Below are 21,995 nucleotides of genomic sequence, written 5' to 3' on the forward strand. Positions count from 1 at the left end.
TTCGAGTCATGATACCGGTCGAAAAATCATATACCCGAAGATCCGGATACCCAGATTTGAACACCCCTAGTTGCCATTGGGTTAAGGGAATATTTATTTACACGTTTATATAAGTTTATTTGATGAATAAACTATTAGGGATTGTTTGGTTCAGGTAATATGAGATTATCGGGGGAATTGAATCTCATTCCCCTGTTTGGTTGGCCAACATTATCAGCCCTCGATAATCTTTTATTACGAACAGTGGTATTTTGGGGTATATTACAGAGAATGTGATTAGTCCATTCCTTAGATATTGTTGGATTACCGGCGTTTTAGACTAAAATGCCCTTAATTCTTTTTTCTTTCAAAAATATCCTTCTTCTATTGTTGAACAAAAAAAATTCTACGAATGTTAAATTATAAAATTATCGTTAAACTATTTTAGATTCACAAAAAAAAGTCCATAATTAGAATTGTATATGAAGTTCAGGGATTAAAATAAAATTTTAACATTTCATTAAACCTATTTATCTTTTTAATTTTGTAAAAAATTATATAAATTTTATGAATTTAATTTTTTTTTAAAGAAAATATATAAATTAATTATAGTAGAATTTATCTTGTTAAAAAAACAAATATATAATAAGGACAATTTGATAAAATATACATTCCAATAATCTTTTATTCCTTTAACCAAACACGGTAATCTTATATTCATGCTAAACCAACCAAACACAAAATACAACATTCCTAATAATGTTATTCCTATCGGTAATCTCATTCCCACTGGTAATCTTATATTCCGTGAACCAAATACACTCTTAAAGTTTTTTTATCAAATATGTATTATGACATATGAACTTTTTTTATGGGTATGTATGGCATATAAAAGATAAGTCATAATGGATCAACTATATTTTCCAGCACCATCGTTATTAATTTTGTTGGACACTCATTAGATATTCACAAGTTTATTAACATTCCATTGGTGCCAGTGCATCCGCAATGGTTCTTGAATGATATGAAAGAACATGTGGAAAATAAAAATGAAGTGGTGTGTTGGCAATCCCTTTAACTTCCATGGTAGCACCTAGAATGTTCAAGATAACCTTAAGAGTTAAGAATGAAAATTAAACATGTGTAGAATTGAAATTGATGATGAAAGCAATACTTGGAAACAACAAATTAGATACATAATGGAGAATAATTGAGGTGGCAAAAGAGATAACATTTTAGCATGAAATTTCACCAAGAAAAGAAAATTTGAGGATGTTAAGAATTTCCTATAAAAAGGCTTAGATGATTGAAATTAGAAGTTGTAATGTATGAGTGAAAGGAAAAAAATAAGAGAAATAGGGATGAGAGCTTAGTAATGCCTTTAGTTTGTGGTATTTGTAAACTAGTCGAAGCTAGTGTCGTGTTCGTGTGTGTCATATAATATCATATTTTGTTCATATTAATAATATCGTATGAGTTATAAAGTTTATCAAGTGCCCACTTACGCTTCCAACAAGTGGTATCTAGAGCTTGTTTCGAGATTTACACAACGGTGAAGATGACCAACATGATTCAACCACAAATCCTAAAATTGACAAAGACAAACTATGGAAATTGGAGTATTCAAATGAAAGCGTTACTCGGTTCCCAAGATTGTTGGGATATCGTTTAGGAAGGTTATGTTGAACCCAAAAATGTAGTAGTAGAAGCAACTTTGACCAATAAAGAGAACAAGTACTAAAAGAATCCCATAAGAAAGACAAGATGATGTTATTTTTATTTTTTAAGGAGTAAAAGAATCTACCTTTGAAAAACTCTCAGATGCGAATACTACAAAGCAGACTTGGAAGATTTTACAAAAATTTCTTCAAGGTATAGAAAAAGCAAAAAGTACATTTACAATCACTTAGAGATGAATTTGAAATACTAAAAATGAAAAATACAAAAAAAGTATCGATGATTGTGTAACACCCTAAACCCGATTGGGCCTAAAGTTGTGGATTCGTGAGTTGGCCATACCCTAAAGTATAAAGTCGCGATCAAAAAGCAATCTTTTTCCGGGAAAGGGTGATGGCTTTTTAGAGCAAATTCCAAGTCGTCTCGAGATCACACCATTTGGGGAAAACAAGATGAGTTGCTTTTTTAGGTTTATGCTTGGAAAGAAGGTAGAGACTATGAGGAGACTTTTGCACAGCATCAAAACAAAACCAGAGTTCCGTGACACATAATTTAAAACCAAAATAATTCAACTCTGAGTTTAATAAACTGAATACATAAGTAAAGTTCTATGAATAAATATGCCCACTAAGCTACGGCACAATACTCTGAAGGAGATGCTTGAAGTCCTACTACGACGGTGCTCAATGAACTGCTCATGCTACTAACCTACCAACGAAAAATATCCGAAGACTGAGCTTACAAAGCCCAGCAATAAGAATTTCATAAAGCAGTAGGTACGTGCATGATCTATATCAAGTATTATCTATTTAAGGCTTAGTTGTCATGTCTCTGAAATGGGGGTCTCATGCTTCCTTAATCCTCTACCAAGGGTTTAGCCATGAGTACACCTCTAAAGGTTTTTAACTTTGATGTTTGCATCTGATGTGCATTGTCTAATACGATATTGGCTCTACTGTACATTCTTTGAATGGCATGCTAACTCTGATGTGCATTATTTGAATGTAATACTGACTCTGTTGTGACTCATACACTAGCTAAGATAGGCATCATGGTACGACTGAGGGGTTGCTTCTAGGAGCTCATGCACCCCTCTATCATACCAAATACTAATATATGATACACAACAACAAACATAAAGTTGTGTAAGGCATCATGGTACGGCTGAAGGGTTGCATCTCAATGCTCACATACCCCTCTAACCTATCAATATACCCTTGGGTACACCATGGTAATATCCAGAATCTGCATTGGAAATGTACACCCACCAACTTACTCCGTCGAGTCGTGGTGCATATGTATCCAGTTGGAAAAAGAAGTGCCTTGGCAATGGCTGGATGTACTGACACACACAAAAGATAATCACCCTACTGCTAAAGTTACTCAGGTGTCCTGGTTGTTTCCTGAGTATCACACAAAGGCTAGTTTTATGACTTCCAAATTGTATTGTTTCTAGTTATTACTGTTACTGTTTCTGGCTGTTATTGTTTCTATTTCATGACATTATCTCACTTTTTCTCTCATCTAGAACGTTATGAGAGGGTTAATTAATCTGTTACTACTGATAATCTATATTGATTTGGCTATACGCTAACTCGGGTTCATTTCTAGGTAGCGATACTCTATTTGCTATTACTACACTTTCCCCTTAATTCGCCATCGAATTAAAGAAGTATATATGGGTCCAACACCCTATTTCATTCTTGTGGTATACGACATTGTTGTCTCATACTCTGACTACTTGGTTATACCTCTCGTCGGTATACCCTGTGCACTGATCCTTTATCCATAAATATTTATCGTGTGCTTATTCAATATGCTTGGACGCCTTACGCCTACTATGATTACACTGGTTGTAACCCACTTCTAATAGTGTCTCTGGGCCCTTTTGGCCAATTACGTACTCCACAGACTAAGTTTTATCCATACATACCATCATGTACTCTTATAGACCTTAATGGGGTTAAGTATCAATACCCTAGGGTTAAGTATCGATACTCTTATGAGCATCGGTACTAAAACTGCATTTTATTATGAAAATCCACTCAGTATCGATACTGCTACCCTGAGTATCGATTCTAGAAGAATAATATCGATACTCACCTAAGTAGTATCGATACTCCCCTCTAAAAACCCCAAATTTAGCCTCAATTTAACGAGTGTCGATACTCAAACTATGAAACTAGTAATTTAGGCTCATAAAACACCTAAAAAACATTCTAAATGACTCGATCTAGTTTCTAATCTTGCTATAAAGTTTTAGTAAGTTGTTTATGGTCTTAAGGTGTCTTAAAAATACATCATTAACACCTAAAATGTGGTTTGATCATGAAATCAAAGGTAAACTCTAAACATGCTCAAATATCCAAATCCTAAAAATTTCTTGAAATTTATGGAAACTTAATACTCCAAATGATTAAAAATACACTACATTGCTGGTTGAATCTTGAAATTGAGCTCATTTAGCTAGAAATCATCCTTCACTATGATTTGGATGATAAACCCCTATTTTTCTTGCAAAATAAAACCCAAGCTTGAATCTTAAAATCAATATTGTTGGGGTGGTTAATTAGGATGAATTTGAATTGTAGAAGGGTTCAAAAATCTTACATTTGTTATGGCTTGAATAGGAAGAAGATGGAAGAGAGAAATGAAGAAGAAAATAATATAATGTTTTCATATTTTAAAAAATGGGCTAGTTATGTTGATGGTCCATCTTCGTCTTTCTACTATGTAAAAATCCCATTTTTATGGTTAATTGGGCTCAAGTCCAACCCAATTAAGCTCAATGATTTGAATTATAAATTCTACGGGGTCCACTTACTTTTTAGGTAAACATGAAACTACTAGCTTGGAATTTTAGGCGTTACAACTTATGTTAGTTGTGTAAAAGTGGTTGTAAATGAAATAAAAATAAATGATGAATCGCTAGATAAAGTTAGAGTGATGGAAAATATTTAACTCTCGCTAATATAAAAATTCGACTGCGTGGTTTTCACAATAAAATAGTCGAAATATCTATTCCAAATATCGATTGATGAGCTTGTGGGTTCACTCCAAGTGCATGAGTAGAAAAAGAATCAAAATGAAGATTCTGAAAATTTAGAGCAAGCTCTACAAAGCAAGATGAATGTCAACGAAGATAAAGCCAACAATAGTTACACACGAGACTGAGGAAACCATAGAGGATTTCATGGAAGATATAGAGGTAGACGAGAAACTCATGGATGTGGTGGTCGATCATATGACACCACTTAACCAAGTGAAAATTATCAGACATCAGGTCGTGGACGAGGATTTAGAGGACTAGGTAAAGGTAGGTATCAACAAGGAAATAGATCTCAGGTACAATTGTAACATCCCAAAAGTCGGGTCAGTGACTAAAATGGAAGTTTTGAAACAAGGTAAGATTTCAAAAGATTAAATAGTTCAAAGACTTATATTGTAAATATTGTATACGATTAAAAAGAAAAGAATGATGGAATGGAAAAATGGTCACCTGATCATTTAATGAATTAAAAATGTGATAGTGGGGAGATATATTTACACGTGGGAAAGGAAGAAGGAATTAAAAAACTTTCTAGAGAGAACTCTTCTTCTTCATCCTCATCAACCGTGAGCCTTAAGGAAAAAGGTGAGTTTCCTTGTTTGTTGATTATTTGCTTAATTTAAAGTTGGGATATGATCTTTAGGTGATACATAAGCTTAAGAAAAGCTTAGGTTGTCTTAAAACCATAAGATGAGGGAGTTAGGAGAAATTAAAGATAATGAGTTTTTAAATGAAATATTGGGAAAGAGTTGATAAGTAGAATTGGAAGCTAGAATTGACTTGTCAATAGTTAAATTAAGAGATATAAAGTGATAGAATTGAAATTTGAACATATAGAAAATTTGGTATGATTATTAATTTCCATTTTGAAGATGCGATTTTGAAGAAAAGGAGGTATTAAATACATAGGAATTGGTTTAAGTATGTCTATGTGATTTAAGGGTATTAAAGGGGTTAAGATATGAAGGATTTAAGTTGGTATAGAGTAATTTTCGGGCTTAAAAATGATTTATGTGAAAAGGGGTATCAGTACTGCTTCATTAGGTACTGATACCTCAAGAGTAAAAATAAAGAAGGCATTCAAAGGTTATCGATACCTGGGAAGAACAATATCGATACCCGAGGTATCGATACCTTGAGGAAGGTATCGATACCATCTTTGAACGAGAATTGCATAATGCAATATGGGTCTCGATACCTAGGCATGGTATCGATACCACAAATAGGGTTGTATCGATACCCTATGGGGGGTATCGATACCATTGCAAGAGAAAATTTGGATGAACTTTTTCTTCTAGCTTAAGAAATTAGGGATCAAATCATAGTATTTGGAATGTTGATATATATACATGATTATGTAGATATCGATTGAAAGCAATGTCCGGATAAGTTTACAAGTAATAGTCATCGAGAAGAGATAAGGGGTCGGTATTGACTAGTGAGGCAAGGTGAGTGCATATTAGGTAGTATATGATGTTTAATGGAAATAAGACTTGCGACAAGTCTATTTCCTATAGTATTATGCATGAATTCATGAACATGAGCATGTGTTTGTTATTAGTGTATTAGTTATATGTTATTGTATGTGTGACATGATTTGTATAAATAAATGCTTGTGTGATAAGACATAAGAACATGTATAAGTGATATATATGTTTATATAAGTTATATGATATTGACATAATGAATGATATAAATATGTGATATATGAACATAAGAGATTAAGTGAATGAACATAGATGATATATATATGATGATATAAGAATAAGATATGAATCATATGATATGAGTTATATGGGAAATATATGTGAACAAGATATGACATATATGTTTATGTGAAACCATGCGAAGTGATATGAGCTATGTGACATATGAATATGAAATCATATGAGAAATGACATGAATTACACAAAAATAAACTACGTGATTACATGTATATGTGAATATTCCTATATGACATGAATATGTGACAAGTAGAAGATAATTCCCATGTTATGTGTCATGAGAGCTAGAGTTATAGTTGGCATGCCAAGAGTCGAGGGTTACCTATGTCTTTCGAGACATATGGATAGTGGTCTTTCGGGACATAGTGGTCATTCGGTACATTTCTACGCGGTCATTCGGGACAAAATTCATATGCCCCTAGTGGGACCTTATACGAGCTGTGGTGACAGCATATGTGCACAACCTCTATGTACTCACATATCTATAGTTCTCACATGTGTACATGGGCTAACAAAGAGTTAATAATAAAAATATTACATGTGATGTATATGTTTTTGTGGTATGAATTGTAGTATATGATTTATATGATGATGTGTGTATGGTTTGGTTAAGAATGTTAGGTGTAAGAGTATGTGACTAAGAGATAAGAATGAAAATAATGTTAATAATGATAAAAATAATAACAAGGATGATGTGATGTTATGAATATGTAATTTTTTATGTTTTGATGCATAATGCATCCCATAATTTATTATGATTACATGAAGCGTGCATAGTAGGAATTAGTATTGATATGTTATAGTATGTTTATTTGTGCCTCACTAAGTCATCGACTTAGCGTATGAGTATTTCACACATAGGTTACAGAAAGCAAAAAGAGAAGTTAAGAGAAGCAAGAAAGGTCAGCATCTCCCTTACAAAATTCAGATCAGAAAAATAATAATTAATATGTATTTTGTTCTTTCGAACATAGTTGGCATGTACTAATAATATAATGGAGTTGAATATGCTCTGATATGTGTGGTAAACCCATTTTTTTTAAAAATAAATTGAAATTCTTTGTTCTTTAGTAAAAGTAAAGGTTTTGAAAAGTCAATGTGACACCTCGGACTCGTATCCGGGTCGGGTACGAGTTGGGGGTGTTACAACAATGTTGTAATTTCAAGAAGTACAGTCATTGTAGTTACGATGGTAGAAACTCTTAAACAATAAGAAATAAATAATGTTGCAACAGCTTAAGAATAAAAAGTTGAAAAATCCCATGTATTCCTCACTTATAAAAGAAATAAAGTATTCAAGAAAAATATTCGGTATCTCAACAATTGCTCTAACAACCACATGTGCAATCGAAATGAGCTGTCTTTGAAGTTAGATAAAATAGTCCATGGTCGAGTAACTTTTGGTGATGATTCTCACATAGAAATTAAAGACAAATGTGAAGTTATGATCACTAAAAAAATGGTGAAAAGAAATACATCTCATATGTTTATAATGTACGAGCTTTGGAAACTAATATCATCAACATTGATCAACTCCTGGAAAAAATGATATGAAGTGTCGATGAAGAATTGTTCTCTTTCCATAAAAAATAAAGATGGAGAATTAATTACTCAAGTCGATATGACTCGAAATCATCTCTTTACCATTAATATCAAGTCAGGAGAATTCTAGTGCATGAATATGACAATTAAAGATGATTCATGGTTATGGCATTTAAGATATGAACATCCTAGATTTTTGGGTCTTGAGTTGTTATCAAAGGCAAATATAGTGAATGGATTTCTAGAGATCAACCCTCTAGATCGATTATGTGAGGCTTGCATCAAAGGAAAGAAACATAGACAAAGCTTCGAAGTTGGCTTATCCTGGCGAGCTCGAAGGTCATTAAAGATTGTGCACATAGACATAGCTAGTCCTTTTGACATACTATCACTTAGACATAACATGTACTACCTAATTTTTATTGATGATTTTAGTCGAAAAAGTTAGGTTTATATTTAAAAAAAATCAAAAACACTGAAAAAATCTAAAAAATTTAAAACAATGACAAAAACAGAGTGGTCAATATTTAAAGATACTTAGATCAAATAGAGGAGGCTAGTATACATCATATTTATTTGAAGACTTGTGTAAATAGCATGACACCGTCCATCAAGTGACTGTAAGATACACGCCTCAACAAAATAGAGTTGCAGAGAGAGAATTGAACAATCCTTGACATAGCGATGAACATGATAAAAGATAAGTATTTACCGAGAAATTTCTAGGCCGAAGTTGTTCGTTATGCAATTTATTTGCTGAACTAATGGTCAACCAAAAGTGTGAAATATATGACGCCAAATGAAGCATGAAGCGGTCAGAAATCGAGAATTATACACCTCAAATTTTTTGGGCGCATCGCATATGCACATGCTCCTAAGTAGACCAAAAAAGCTTGATGACAGATGATAAAAATGTATTTTCATCGATTATGATGAAAGAAGTAAAGCCTACATATTATATAATCCTCTCACAAAAAAGGTAATAATTTCAAGATATGTCAAGTTCGATGAAACGAAACGCTAAAGATAGAGCAAAGAAGAAAAGATTGTTTTTTTATAAAGATAAAGATGATGATGTTCTTATTAATCGTGATGAACAAGATGATGATCAAGGTCCTTAACAAAATTCAATTGCATCACCATCATCAAGCAATAACAATAGTGATAACAGTGGAACATAAAGTTTTGAAGTACCTCCCACAGAAGTTTAAAGATCTACAATGGAGAGAAGAATACTAGAAAGGTACAATAGTTACAAATTACAAAATGTTTCACTTTTCAATTTACTTACAAAAGTGATCTCATAACATATGAAGAAGCGGTTGATGATAACAATTAGAAAAAAAGTTCGAAATAAAAAATCATATATGAGGGGGAATGTTAGAATTCAAATATGATTTTGTTACTTATGTTAACAAGGCATGGATGGTTCTTGAATGATATAAAATAACAATATGTGGCAAATAAAAATGAAGTGGTGTGTTGGCAATCCCTTCAACTTCTATGGTAGCACCTAGAATGTTCAAAAGAACTTAAGAATTAAGAATGGAAATTAAATGCGTGTAGAATTGAAATGTTGATGAATTCTTCCTTATCTATAATTTTATTTACCCAACTCATCATTACAAGTATTGAAAATAGAAATGATTTTTAAGAATTCAGAGATTAATTTTATTTTTGAATTTTAAAATCTAAGTGTTTGAGATTAATTTTTAAGATTTAAAATTTTTAATTCTATGAAAAGAAAATTAAAAAACATAAATTAAATTAAAGTCCTTAAGACTAATTTTTAGACCTAGAATTTATTTTAATGTACAAAATAACTTTTTATGTTTCCTTTATATATTTATATATATATAATTTGAAAGGAGATGAACGATAATATATGCCATATATTTATTTATAATGAATATAACATAGAAATTTAAAAATGAAACCTTAAGCATCTAATTTAACAGAATATTTAAACATCTAAGTATAATTTGGATAGTAATTTATCAATCAAGCCCAAAAGAATTGTAGAACATACTGCCCATAGTAACTTATTTGTATGTACACGAGTGCATCCTAGTAGTTGAGGTAAATGTAAGCTAAATTCAGTTCATTTTGTTCCATTATATTAATTTGTATTACAGTCAATAGTAATGCAAGACAAAAAACAAAAGTTAAGGGCTGTAAAAGGCATTATTGAAAAATGTTGGTGGTGATGGTTGGTCCATCAATGGAGGACCAAAGCATGCCAAAATTATTCATCCCACTATAACTCACCGACATAGGCTATGGAGTAGGACCTCACGCTTACTCACTGGAGTTTATTTTCTCTTTTATTTCACTCATCGTATTTTTAATTTTTTCAATTTACTCACTAAATTTTAGACATTAATTTTTTTTGTCACTCGACCGTTTACTCTGTAACGGGGTGCTCATGTGGCTTATTTTAATAATAAAGCATTCCATATAGGACATATAATTAAAATAAATAAATTACACGTTTACTCACTGAACTTTACTCTCTCTCCTATTTTACTCTCTATACTTTTAATGTTTTGCAATTAATATAGCAACGTCAAAAACACCGGTAGAAACTTAACGATCAAGTGACCAAAAATGTTCAATGTTTAAAGTTCAGTGAGCAAATTGAAAAAATTGAAAGTACGGTGAGTGAAATATAAGAGAGAGTAAAGTTCAATGAGTAAACATATAATTTACCCTTATTTTTTCCCACATAGGTTTGTAAATGTTGCCCTTTACCTTGTCTCTTTCAGGAACACATAGGTTTGCTCAAAGCATTCCAAAACAGTGACACCATCTACTAAGCACGTATATTACAAGACCCAATGACATGATGCCACAATGTTCAAGTTAAATCCAATTGATGTGATTGCGCTTGGTACTTCCCCTTAACCTGCTCCCTCAAATCTGAGAGTATCCACTTTTTCATCATCTCATCTCTGAGTCTGGGACATAGGAGACTACCAAAAACTCTCCAAGAAAACAATCCCAAAAAGACATGGAGCAGGAGCAGGAGCAGGGACAAGACGCACCGCCGTCCACTTCTCCCACTTCGACACCGCCTCTTCTTCCTCCTCCTCCGTCATCGTTGTCATACGCGTTTTTCTTAACGATTATGAGCAAAAGGAGAACATGGGTATTTCTGTTTGTACTAGTTTACGCCATTCTTTTATCTTCTTCGTGGAATTCCCTGAAATCGATACTTTCTTGGTACAAAAACCAATCCCGATCCTCTTCTCCTTCTTCCGGTTGGCCTGCCCTCTATGCCTCCGTCCTCCTCGGTGCCGTTTTCGGGGTGCTTTCCATGGCTGCGGCGCTGGCCGTCGTGGTGCCGGCCACTCTGGTCACCTGGATTACTATCGTGGTCTTGCTCGCTTTCTTTGGGAAACCGAAACGGACCTTGGTGCTCGAAGGAAGTAAAATCACTAGAGAAATCGCTAGCTTCGTGTTCAAGATTTTGTTGAAGGAAGGGAACCTTGTGGCTGCTGTTTGTGCCGTTTTGGGTTACTTCGCACTCGTCAGGAAGAACTCCGGTGAGTGATTTGAGGCCTTATTTTAGCTGGAGATCAGGATTTTCTATGTGCTTATTCGAAGAAAATGTAGATTTTTCATTTTAGTTTTTTTTTTGTTTAATTCGAATTAGTTTAGGCATTACCAAAAGCAAAGACATGCCTTTTATTACAGGACTATGTAACAGTTATTACCCCTGTTCTTGTTGGTTCTCCGTATAAAAGTACTCGCGAGCTGTTGGAGCTACACATCACCACTCTGGTGTTGCAGATGACAAACGGATCGAACTTCCTTGGCGTGATTGCAGCTCTTTCTGCAATGGCATTCTCCTCATAACTCCCATACTTAGAACACGGTCTTAGGTTTTATAAAGGGTGTTGGTCGAGAGCGTTGTGGTCGAGTTAAGTCTCAGGGGCTAGCCATGTGCATCGCTGCACAATAGATGAACCAGATAATTGGCTAAAATTATATGAACCAATCTGTATTGTTCGTCTTTCAAATTGAAAATCATCAGCCTTTTTTCTAGTAACATGGTCATAAATTTGCCAAGCTTACCGATGGATGCCCGACATCTTCCTAGGACTCAAGTCGTTGGTTGTGGGCCATCTATCATATATATATATTGATTAAGGACCATCGATCATATATTTATTGAAAGTGGTCTTACTCTGACCATCTTCAAATTACATTTGAAAGGGATATGCATTTTATTGCAACGTTTTTGGGCTTAATAGGTAAGTATCTAAAAGAAAGCAGACATTGGGAATGAGCTTAATAGGTAAGTGTCTGAAGAAAAGGATATTAATTTATTTTTGGGTTGGACAGTTGGGCCTGGTTTGGTTGGTTGTGGTTGCTGACATTACATGGTGGTGTTTGGTTACCCACTTCACACTTGGGAACGGAAGCAGAGGCTAAGTAGTTATTTAATTTCCATTTAATGACAATCGACTTATGTATTGAAAATTCAACAAACCAAGCAACACAGTCAACTGTGCTCTGTCCTAAATCACTACATTATCAAATTAGTTTTAAGGTTGATTCACTCTCTCTGCCTATATAATAATATTATATACCCCATTGATTCTTCTGAACTATTGGCGTTTGTAATCACTACATTATCAAATTTGTTTTTTTATATTTGAGCTAGGGTGAGTAAAACTCAACTCGACTCAAAAAACCAATTTTTTCGATTCGATTCGACTTGAGAAAACTTGAATTGATTTCGAGTTGTAATTTCATAAATTTGGTTGGACTCAAAAAAATTTCAAGCTCAAACCGAGCTGTAAAATACAACTCGAATAGTAACTGAATAACCCGAAATTTTTAGTAATTAGTAGATTGATTTTTAAGTTTGAGTCGAGTATCTCAAATTTGTATGATATATGTATATCATATGAAAAACATATGGGAAAATATATATGTATTTTATAGGGTTATAAAAAACTATTTAAATTGGAATCAAACAATATCATAATATTATAAATATTTACAATTAAATTTAAACAGAAACTCAAAAATTTGACTCGACTCGAAAAAATTTCAAGTCAACTTCGAGTTGTAAAATAAGAATTTCAACTCGAATAACTCGAATTTTTTTACCCGACTCGATCGATCGCTCACCCTGATTTGAGCAATGTAAGCATACTTCTCCCATATGTCTTCAATTATACATGGCAAAAGAACTAATTAAGCATTGATTTAGCAATAAGAAAAATTAATTACACTCCTTGTAGTCATGCATGTGTCCTGTCTTACTAATAGGACTCGGTTGATAAGTGATTTTAGGATAACTTTAAGGCACAGTAAATTTATCAGTCCTATTACAAGTGTAACTCTGTCCGCTTATAGTAACTCTAAACATTTCGTTTTTTTAGGGAAATATTATGAAGAATAAAATATATGAATGGTCTATTTTATTTTAAGTTTTAATTAAAAGAAAGAATTATAGCGGCTTTTTCTTTCTCATCTCTCATCTTCTTTTTTTTCTTTATAATTTGTGTCAATTTATTGATCAAATCAATTTTTTTCTTCTTTAATTTTGTTTAACCGGAGGCGACACCGATTTTGATCGTGATTGTCGCATGTCGGTTATCTTTTTCTTTTGTTTTTTTAATTTTTTAATAAGAATATTTATGTCTTTGTGACATGTTCTCTGCCTTTATGACATGTTTATCTCTGTATTTGTGACACGTTTTTCTCTGTCTTTTGGTACATTACGATTTTTTGTCATTTTTTTTGTTTATTTTTTTTACAGGGTTAAATTTGACATTGACACAACTGATCAAGATGTTGCTTATTTGTTATCTTGCTGATATTCCCTGCTTTGGACCCTTCGATTGATTTGCATACGCGTTTTGCACTCGTGGATAGTTTTCTCAAGTCGCTTGACATTGATTTGCGATTTGTCGATGGTCTTTCAGTAGTTTTATCCCCTTTTGTGATTCATTTACCGATATAGTCAGATTTGTTCGTATCTTTATTTTATTCGAGCATTGGTTAGGTTTTTTTAACCTTTTCCTTTTATGGTCCTTATGTGATCTAGGTAGGGGTGTAAACGAGCCGAGTCGAGCTCAATTATTGCTGAGCTCGACTCGACTCAAAAACGTTGAAATGGAGCTCGACTCGACTCGAAAACTCGCGAGCTTAAAATTTTCAAGCTCGACTCGAAATCGAAATCCTGAACTGAAGCTCGTGAGCAGCTCAAAATGAAAAAAATCTTAAACTTAACTTGATTGAAGCCTCAAACTCGAACTCAAACTCGAACATGAACCTTAAATACATGAAAATATTAATGTATTTAAAAAAATCAATACATAAATATTAATATTATTAATAATTTATTTTTTTAAAAATAAAATCTTAATATATTATATGTTCGAGCTACTCACGAGCTTTTTGAGTCGAATATCGAGTAGCTCGTTTCAGCTCGTTAAGAACTCGAGTCGAGTCTATTCGATCCGATTATTTATCGAGTCAATCTCGAGTAGCTCGTGATCTGTCTCGTCTCATTTACAACCCTAGATCTAGGTGGCTAGTTTTTGTGTTAATGATTATATGAAAATGTCCTAATTATGATTTAGTTTGCGTTTATGGTTATGCTAGTAAATCTTCATTGTAATTTTTTATATTTTTTATTTTTAATAAAACTAGTGGCTTTATATAAAAAAATAAAAATAAAAAGAATTTTCGAGATAATTCAGTTTATAATGACGATTCTTCAATGAGGACTCTAAATATTGAGAACCCTAGATAATCAAAAATGAATTATCTTTTATATTTTATTTTCTCTTTTGATTTTGAGTTAATTTAACTGTGCTAAGGAGATATGTCCATTATTAGGGTTTTTTTTACCCATTGTTAGGGTTTTCATTCGTGTGATTTGAATTTTTTATGACTTTTGATTCTTATTTTGTGTATCGGTTATGACTTGATCTATGTTGATATGGATGATATCGAGACTCATATTTCATAATGTAAATTTGGTATCAATACTCATATAGAGTATCGATATTAAGGCAGGGGTATCGATATTGTAAAGGATGATATTGATACTAGGTTTATTTTTGAAATATCGAACCAAAATTTGATATCGATACCCAGAGACAAAGTATTGATACTCTATGTATCGATACTCAACATAGAGTATCAATACTACCCTAACCAGATAGCCTATGTCAGTTAGTGGATATCGATACCAAGGGACTCAATATCAATATTGAGGACCCAATATCAATACTAATAGACATTTTGGATAATTAAACTAAGGCATATATTAGACCATATATGAGGTACCCCAAATACTTTATAATAACAACAAATAAGACTTCAAGCGATAACAATATTATAATGACAGAACACTAGAAACAATAATAGCTAAGACCACATAAAACTAGTCTTGTTTGACACTCGGGAAACGGTCAGGACACCCGAATTCCTCTTAGCAGAATTACGACAGTCAGTGCCAAGGCACTTCAACAACCAACTGGGCGCAGATGCCCCAAGACTCGACATAGTAAGTTGGCGGGTGTACGTTTCCGATGTAGCTCCGGATCTCACCCTAGATTCCCGAGGGTATCTCATAAAATTTTTAGTTCTCTATTTCGGTAATCCCGTGTGACATTGTAATTCATGGATCTTCTGGTCGGACTGGATTAGGTTGTTACACCGGTATTTTCTCATCTTTTATTCACAGGTGATAGCCTTATTTTTAGGGAGGCTACTGCTCATACGGATGTTCAAATAAAATGAATGTTGATTGTTTATGGAGATAGTTAAGGGCAACAAATAAATATGGACAAGTCGAGCATCTTCTTTAGTTCAAATGTCTTTGATGAAAACCGTAGAGATGTTTGCATAATTTTGGAGGTCTCAAACTCATGTAACTCGGAGCGATATCTGGGTCTCCCAGTAATAGTGGGTCGAGATAAGAAAGGTGCCTTCGCGAGCTTAAAGGACAAATTTAAGAGTCGGACTCGAAATTAGTGTATCAAAGTTATGTCATAAAAGGGTAAGGAGGTATTCATTAAGTCAGTTCTACAAGCAATGCATATGTATGCTATGTACTGATTTCTATTACAAAAACATTGCGTAAAGAGCTTGAAGGTATAATGGAACGCTTTTGGTGGCAAAAACCAGAACGAAAGCATGGTATTCCCTGGCGTTCGTGGGAAGATTTAAGCAAGTTAAGGGATAGTGGAGGCCTGAGCTTTCAAGATATATCAAAGTTTAATATAGCGTTATTGGCTAAACAGGGCCGGTGTTTATTGATGAATCATTCTTCATTAGTTAGCAGGCTGATTCAGGCAAAGGACTATTCGAAAGGTGATTCAGGCAAAGGAAGATTTAAGCAAGTTAAGGGATAGTGGAGTGCATGTTACCCGAGGTGTCTACACAAGAATGGTGTGAGCTGGGGTATCGATGGCCCCCTAACGTTGATAATGTTGATTTTTTAGAATGGTTATCGTGGCTTTTTAATAATAGTAAAAAATTGCATCACCCTAAGATTCTAATAACCATTTGGCATTAAACATTATCACCAAGGGCAAGTGTTAAGAAAAGAGGAGTTGGTTACCTTGGTTCATGCACGATGCCTCGATTTCTCCAGGGCTAATCTACATCTCCATGGAAACCATGGTCCCTTAATGTGTACTGGAAACAGTCTTTGCCCCATTTTCATCAAAGTAAATTTTGATGCTCGATTTTTGCAAAATAAGAAAGAAGCGTGGTCAAGTGCTTCATCAGAGATTGTGAAGGACTGATAATGGGAACGCGTCGAAGGTTTAGTAGAAATATTACCTCAACGTTTATGGCAGAGGCGACGGTCGAAAATCATGCAATTTAGTTTACTTCCGATGCTTTCAGGAGATTGAGATTGAGGGTGATTCTCGGTCAGTGATCGGCAAAATCGTTTCCACATAAGTTTGCTTTAAATTCTTCATTTAAAGCAACACTTTTAAATCTTTTTCGGCCGCATTATTATCACATGATCTAATAGTGACAGATCCAGAAATTTAAGAATGGAGGTCTAAAATTTTAATTTTATTTTCTTAAAAATAATAGGTATACAAAAATTATAATATTTCCCTTAACACATTAAACTAAATTTAACCATATTTCTAAAGTAATGGGATGCACTGGGATCTGATGTATAGTTGAATGGAGAATACAGAACCCAGTGTTAATGTCACTGCCAAAAAGCTAAACATTATTAGTTTCATTATTAGTACTGACTCAATTTAGGAAAACGACGTCGTGGGATTAATTATGACCGAATTCAATCACACTCTGTTAAAAGATTTTTATCAAATCATTGGTCTTTAAATAATTTATACTTCTTGTCTCCTATTAGAAAAATAAATAAATTATATATTAGTGATAATTTTGAATTTTACATTAATTTTAGTTCTAAACGCAGTCTTTAAATTTTAAGTTTTGCATTAATTTTGGTTCTAAATTTTAGAATGTTTTAATATAAATATTAAATTTTAGGGTATACAAAATCCACCTAACTATAGCCCATTTTCATTTTGAGCATCACTTTTAATTTTTTCTCAATCAAGTCACCCAACTATTTAAACTCATTCAATCAGACTACTTTTCCTTAACTTTTAAAGGAAGTGTTGACGTGGTGGTTAATAAAATTAGTATAATTACACAATTGGTCATTGTTACTTATATATTCTATCAATTTAGTCTTAATTTTAATAAATTAAAATAAATTTAATTTTCTAATTAGATCGTGCCATGTGTTAGCACATTGGATATGTCTTCTAAATTTAAGAGTTATATTAGGTATAAAAAATACGAAAACCACATTATTTTTTAAAAAATGTACGAGGAGCTCACGTACCTTTTTTTTGCCAAAAAAAAACAATTTTAAAACTCAAATCAAAATTTGTGTAAAGATCTAAGAAAAATGCAAAGCGGGATGATATAATTAGGGTTGCCTATTAAATAGTCCAAAGTAGACGCTGATTGCGGACCGAAGCAAGATTTTGTGCGCCCAAAAGAAAGAAGCGTGTGTACGTGCAGATGTGCAAGGAGTGTAGCCCACGCTGTGGGGCTTTTCACATGGAAAACTTTTGTCGGTTATGAATTTACAGGTTGCCTAATCTAATCAGATTTTTTTTATCAAATTCGCCCAGGGATCAGAGCAAATGGAATCCCACACAATTATTTTAAACACACAAAATAAGAGAGAAATTTTGTCTTAAAACTTCAGAGTTACAAAGGACAAGAGAATCCAACTTCCCCAGTGATTTTTCTTTTATTTTACGGGGAGGTAATCACATGGGCAAAGACACTTGTTGCGGTTAGCTATATTAAAATTCAAGGAAACTGTGGGGAAATCAGGTGCAGTGCTTGTATTCCACCGTCTCAATCTTACCTTTGCCTTTGAAACTCACGAGGGTTTGCTTTCTTTGCCCTTCATTTTCAGCCCCTTCATGTTTTCTCGCCCCTCCTTATTTCTTGCATCATTTTCTGCTACTAAAACCACCCCAAATCCTAAGCAGAAACAGTTAAACTTGCAAACCTATCTGCTTTTGTTTGTTATGTTTATACTGTTTTTTTGTGTGACCTTATGAAGAAGGATCTGCGTTCACATTGGAGTTTAAGGTACTGTAACTCTGTAATCTCCACTTTGGGTATCTTTAAATTTTGGAACTTTGTTAAAACGGTACCCAAATAATCTCTTTTTTTCAAAAAAAAAAAATAGTTCTGGTATTTTTGCCCGTTGATTGATGTTTGGGTTGTTTGCTGTATATAGGAAGCTGATGGCTAGCAATGGGATGTTATACCCAATTCTCGGATTTGCTTCTTGTGTGGCTTTGATTTATATGTCTTTTGGTGATTTGAAGCTTAGTCGTTTCCCTAGGGAACAGAGATTAAGTTTTGTGCAAAGGAATGGGTCTCAGTTCTTTTTGGATGGGAAACCTTTGTACGTTAATGGATGGAATTCGTACTGGTTAATGTCCCATTCTGTGGAGGAAAATACTCGACCTAAGGTCAGTGCAATGCTTGAAGCTGGTGCGAAGATGGGTCTCACTGTTTGCAGAACTTGGGCCTTCAATGATGGAGGCTATAATGCTCTCCAGATTTCCCCTGGGCAATTCGATGAGCGAGTCTTCAAGGTATTTGTTCGAGATTTGGTTTTTTCTTTTTGTAAATTTTGATGTCTACGGTGTGAATTATCAGCTGTATAATCTCAATCCTATATGATCTGGGTGTTCAATCCAAGCACGGTTTCTGTTTTGAGCTTACATGAGATATACAATGTGCATATTGAAGATGATTTAGATTATTGCACAGTTGCAAATCTAAACAAGGCTCGTCTTGATTATAAATATAAAATATGGTAGGGCTCTCTAAAAAAAGAAATCTAAGCGATTCGGATTTCGAATTGCTTTGTTTCCTCAGCTGCTTGATTAGAAACTTGTCAAAAGAACTGTGCATTATTGACTCTGTTGTGCTCTATGATGTTGTTAGTATGATTGTACAGTACTTTTTCTTAATTATTGTTATTTATGTTGACGACTTTCGGTTTCTGCAGGGCTTGGACTATGTCATTGCTGAAGCAAGGCAACATGGAATTAGGCTTATTCTTAGCTTAGTAAATAACTTGCAACCATATGGTGGAAAGACACAGTATGTCAACTGGGCGTGGCAAGAAGGCATTGGTTTGAGCTCTTCTAATGATTCCTTCTTCTTTGACCCATCAATCCGCAAATATTTCAAGAACTATGTCCTGGTATCTCATCATCTATCTAAGTTTTACTTGTATTTCTTTCTTCTCATGTTTGAATAATGAGAATTTTGTCCCCTGCACTGGAATGCATGTATATCACCGCATATCTTCTGTGAACTGCTCTTGGAGAGCTACATTGCATTGTCGAAATAGATAACTCTTAAATGTTCAAAGGGGAATCTGATGCCTTATGAAGGTGAAGGTGAACTGAAAGTGATAGGAAATGGTTTGCTTAGCCTTATGAAGTGTTATACTTCATTTTTCTTTCCTATTTTAGGGCCAAGGGGAAGGATATGGGATTGTATTATTGATTTTTTCTTTTCTTTTCAAGGAAACAAGGGGCTTTGTTAGCCTGATTTCTGCCTTCTGAAAATGCTAAAATATTACTCATTATTGGTACATCGCAGGTAGCTTGAGCATATTAGATAGTATGGCACAAGTCCGGGTGCTAGCCCACAATAGTAGGAAAACACCGTCTTCCCGGGTTCTTCTTTCTACCAACGCGATATATAGTGTAACTCATTACAAATTTTTAATAAACATGATTTTATGTGATTAAGTTTGACAAGGCCAACTAACAGTATGATCTCAATTTTGAGGGACAATGTAGTTTCTTCCGACATTCTTTTTCTATATTGGAAGATAAATTCATAAAATCTTTTCTAAGCTGTAATGAAGTCTTATTGTGATGTATTTCTTGCTCCCAGTCTGTCCTCACCAGGAAGAACACCATCACTGGAATCGAATATCGGAATGATCCTACCATCTTTGCTTGGGAGTTGATAAACGAACCCCGTTGCATAACCGATCCTTCTGGGGATACTCTTCAAGTAAGTTACGAGATTTTACACTATTTAGATGGACCAAAAAAAGACCGTATATGTTATTTTAAGCACTTATGAATGCACTATTGACCCTATATTGGTTTCTAACTTTTTTCTATAATCTAGACCGCTTATGCTTAATTTAGATGAATGTGATGGTGTTTTACAAAATGTTCATGTTTCAGAGAACTGGTTTTTATATGTTGTATGCATTCATCTCAAAGACCAAGGTTTTAATTTCTTCCAATATTTATCGTTTTGTATCTCAACGTGAGTTCAATTTTATGGCATTCCGTTGCAGGATTGGTTAGAAGAGATGACGGCTTTCATAAAATCAATCGACAAAAACCATCTATTGACCATTGGCTTAGAAGGATTTTACGGTCCTAAAAGCCCCAAGAAGTCAACTGTGAATCCAGAAGAGTGGGCCTCAGCCCTTGGATCTGATTTTATGCGCAACTCGAACATGACACATGTTGATTTTGCCTCTGTTCATATATATGCCGACCAATGGTAAGCCATATGACCACTATTTATGAAATGTATCAGTATGTATGCAAACGATCAATTGCATGATACAGAATGAATCCTTGTCATTCTCTCTAATCTCTTTCGTACTACCTTTGGTAGGTTTCATCATCTCGGTTTCGAAGAGAAACGGAACTATGTTTACAAGTGGATGCGATCACACATTGAAGATTGTGACAAGGAACTGAAGAAGCCGGTCATGTTCACCGAGTATGGCTTGTCGGACCAGAACAAAGACTACCAGCCATCCCAACGAGAGCAGCTTTATAGAACTGTTCTAGACATCATTTACAAGTCAGCAAAGAAGAAAGGGTCGGGGGCAGGTGCTTTAGTATGGCAATTCTTCGTGGAAGGAATGGCAGAATACAGCGACGATTTCGGTATCGTACCATGGGAGTCCCCACCGATATACAAACTGACTGTAGAACACTCGTGCAGATTGGCTAGAATCCAAGGACTTATTCAAGAAAACGAAAACTTCAAACAACTATGTTCCAAGAGAGAGGAAAGCTAGCGCTATCAGAAAATTTGATTCATTCTGGGGAGGTAGTTTGTGGGAGATATAAAAAGTTTATTGGTAGTGTATTCTTCTTCTCATATCCCATACAAATTACTAGTAGATATGCAAATATATATAGTACATGAGTGAAATGACCATCCAGCTCAGTTGGTAGAGCACAAGTTTCTTAACCTTAAGGGTGCGTTTGGTTCACAGAATGTAAGATTATCAGTGAGAATAAAAGATTACCAAGAAATAGGATTACTTGGAATGTTGTATTGTGTTTGGTTGGTTTAGCAGGAATATAAGATTACTGTGTTTGGTTAAAGGAATAAAAGATTATTGGAATGTGTATTTGACCAAATTGTCCTTATTATATATTTGTATAATATTACAAATTGTAAAA

General features: G+C 34.0%; 2 protein-coding genes across 2 annotated transcripts; both read left to right on the top strand.

Annotated features, from left to right (window-relative positions):
• Positions 1-10,884: 10,884 nt before the first annotated feature.
• Positions 10,885-11,943, top strand: LOC120178091. The gene is made up of 2 exons (XM_039184040.1): positions 10,885-11,550; positions 11,582-11,943. Exon 1 carries the CDS (start codon positions 10,982-10,984, stop codon positions 11,522-11,524), a length of 543 nt encoding a protein of 180 aa, XP_039039971.1. The 5' UTR covers positions 10,885-10,981; the 3' UTR covers positions 11,525-11,550; positions 11,582-11,943.
• A 6,248-nt stretch (positions 11,944-18,191) lies between these two features.
• Positions 18,192-21,685, top strand: LOC120178079 (mannan endo-1,4-beta-mannosidase 2-like). The gene is made up of 6 exons (XM_039184028.1): positions 18,192-18,609; positions 18,761-19,124; positions 19,544-19,741; positions 20,446-20,568; positions 20,864-21,075; positions 21,193-21,685. Exons 1-6 carry the CDS (start codon positions 18,575-18,577, stop codon positions 21,602-21,604), a joined length of 1,344 nt encoding a protein of 447 aa, XP_039039959.1. The 5' UTR covers positions 18,192-18,574; the 3' UTR covers positions 21,605-21,685.
• Positions 21,686-21,995: the final 310 nt, after the last annotated feature.

The sequence above is a fragment of the Hibiscus syriacus genome, unplaced genomic scaffold, assembly GCF_006381635.1.
Source record: "Hibiscus syriacus cultivar Baekdansim isolate YM2019G1 unplaced genomic scaffold, ASM638163v2 tig00112344_pilon, whole genome shotgun sequence".
Classification (NCBI taxonomy): Eukaryota; Viridiplantae; Streptophyta; class Magnoliopsida; order Malvales; family Malvaceae; genus Hibiscus; species Hibiscus syriacus.

What these genes read in the sequence shown, in the direction of transcription:
- LOC120178091 (XM_039184040.1), top strand. Translation starts at nt 10,982, where the DNA reads ATGGAGCAGGAGCAGGAGCAGGGACAAGACGCACCGCCGTCCACTTCT.
- LOC120178079 (XM_039184028.1), top strand. Translation starts at nt 18,575, where the DNA reads ATGAAGAAGGATCTGCGTTCACATTGGAGTTTAAG. An exon ending in CGTTCACATTGGAGTTTAAG is followed by an intron (nt 18,610 to 18,760) that starts GTACTGTAACTC and finishes TGCTGTATATAG; the next exon opens with GAAGCTGATGGCTAGCAATG. An exon ending in CTTCTGGGGATACTCTTCAA is followed by an intron (nt 20,569 to 20,863) that starts GTAAGTTACGAG and finishes ATTCCGTTGCAG; the next exon opens with GATTGGTTAGAAGAGATGAC.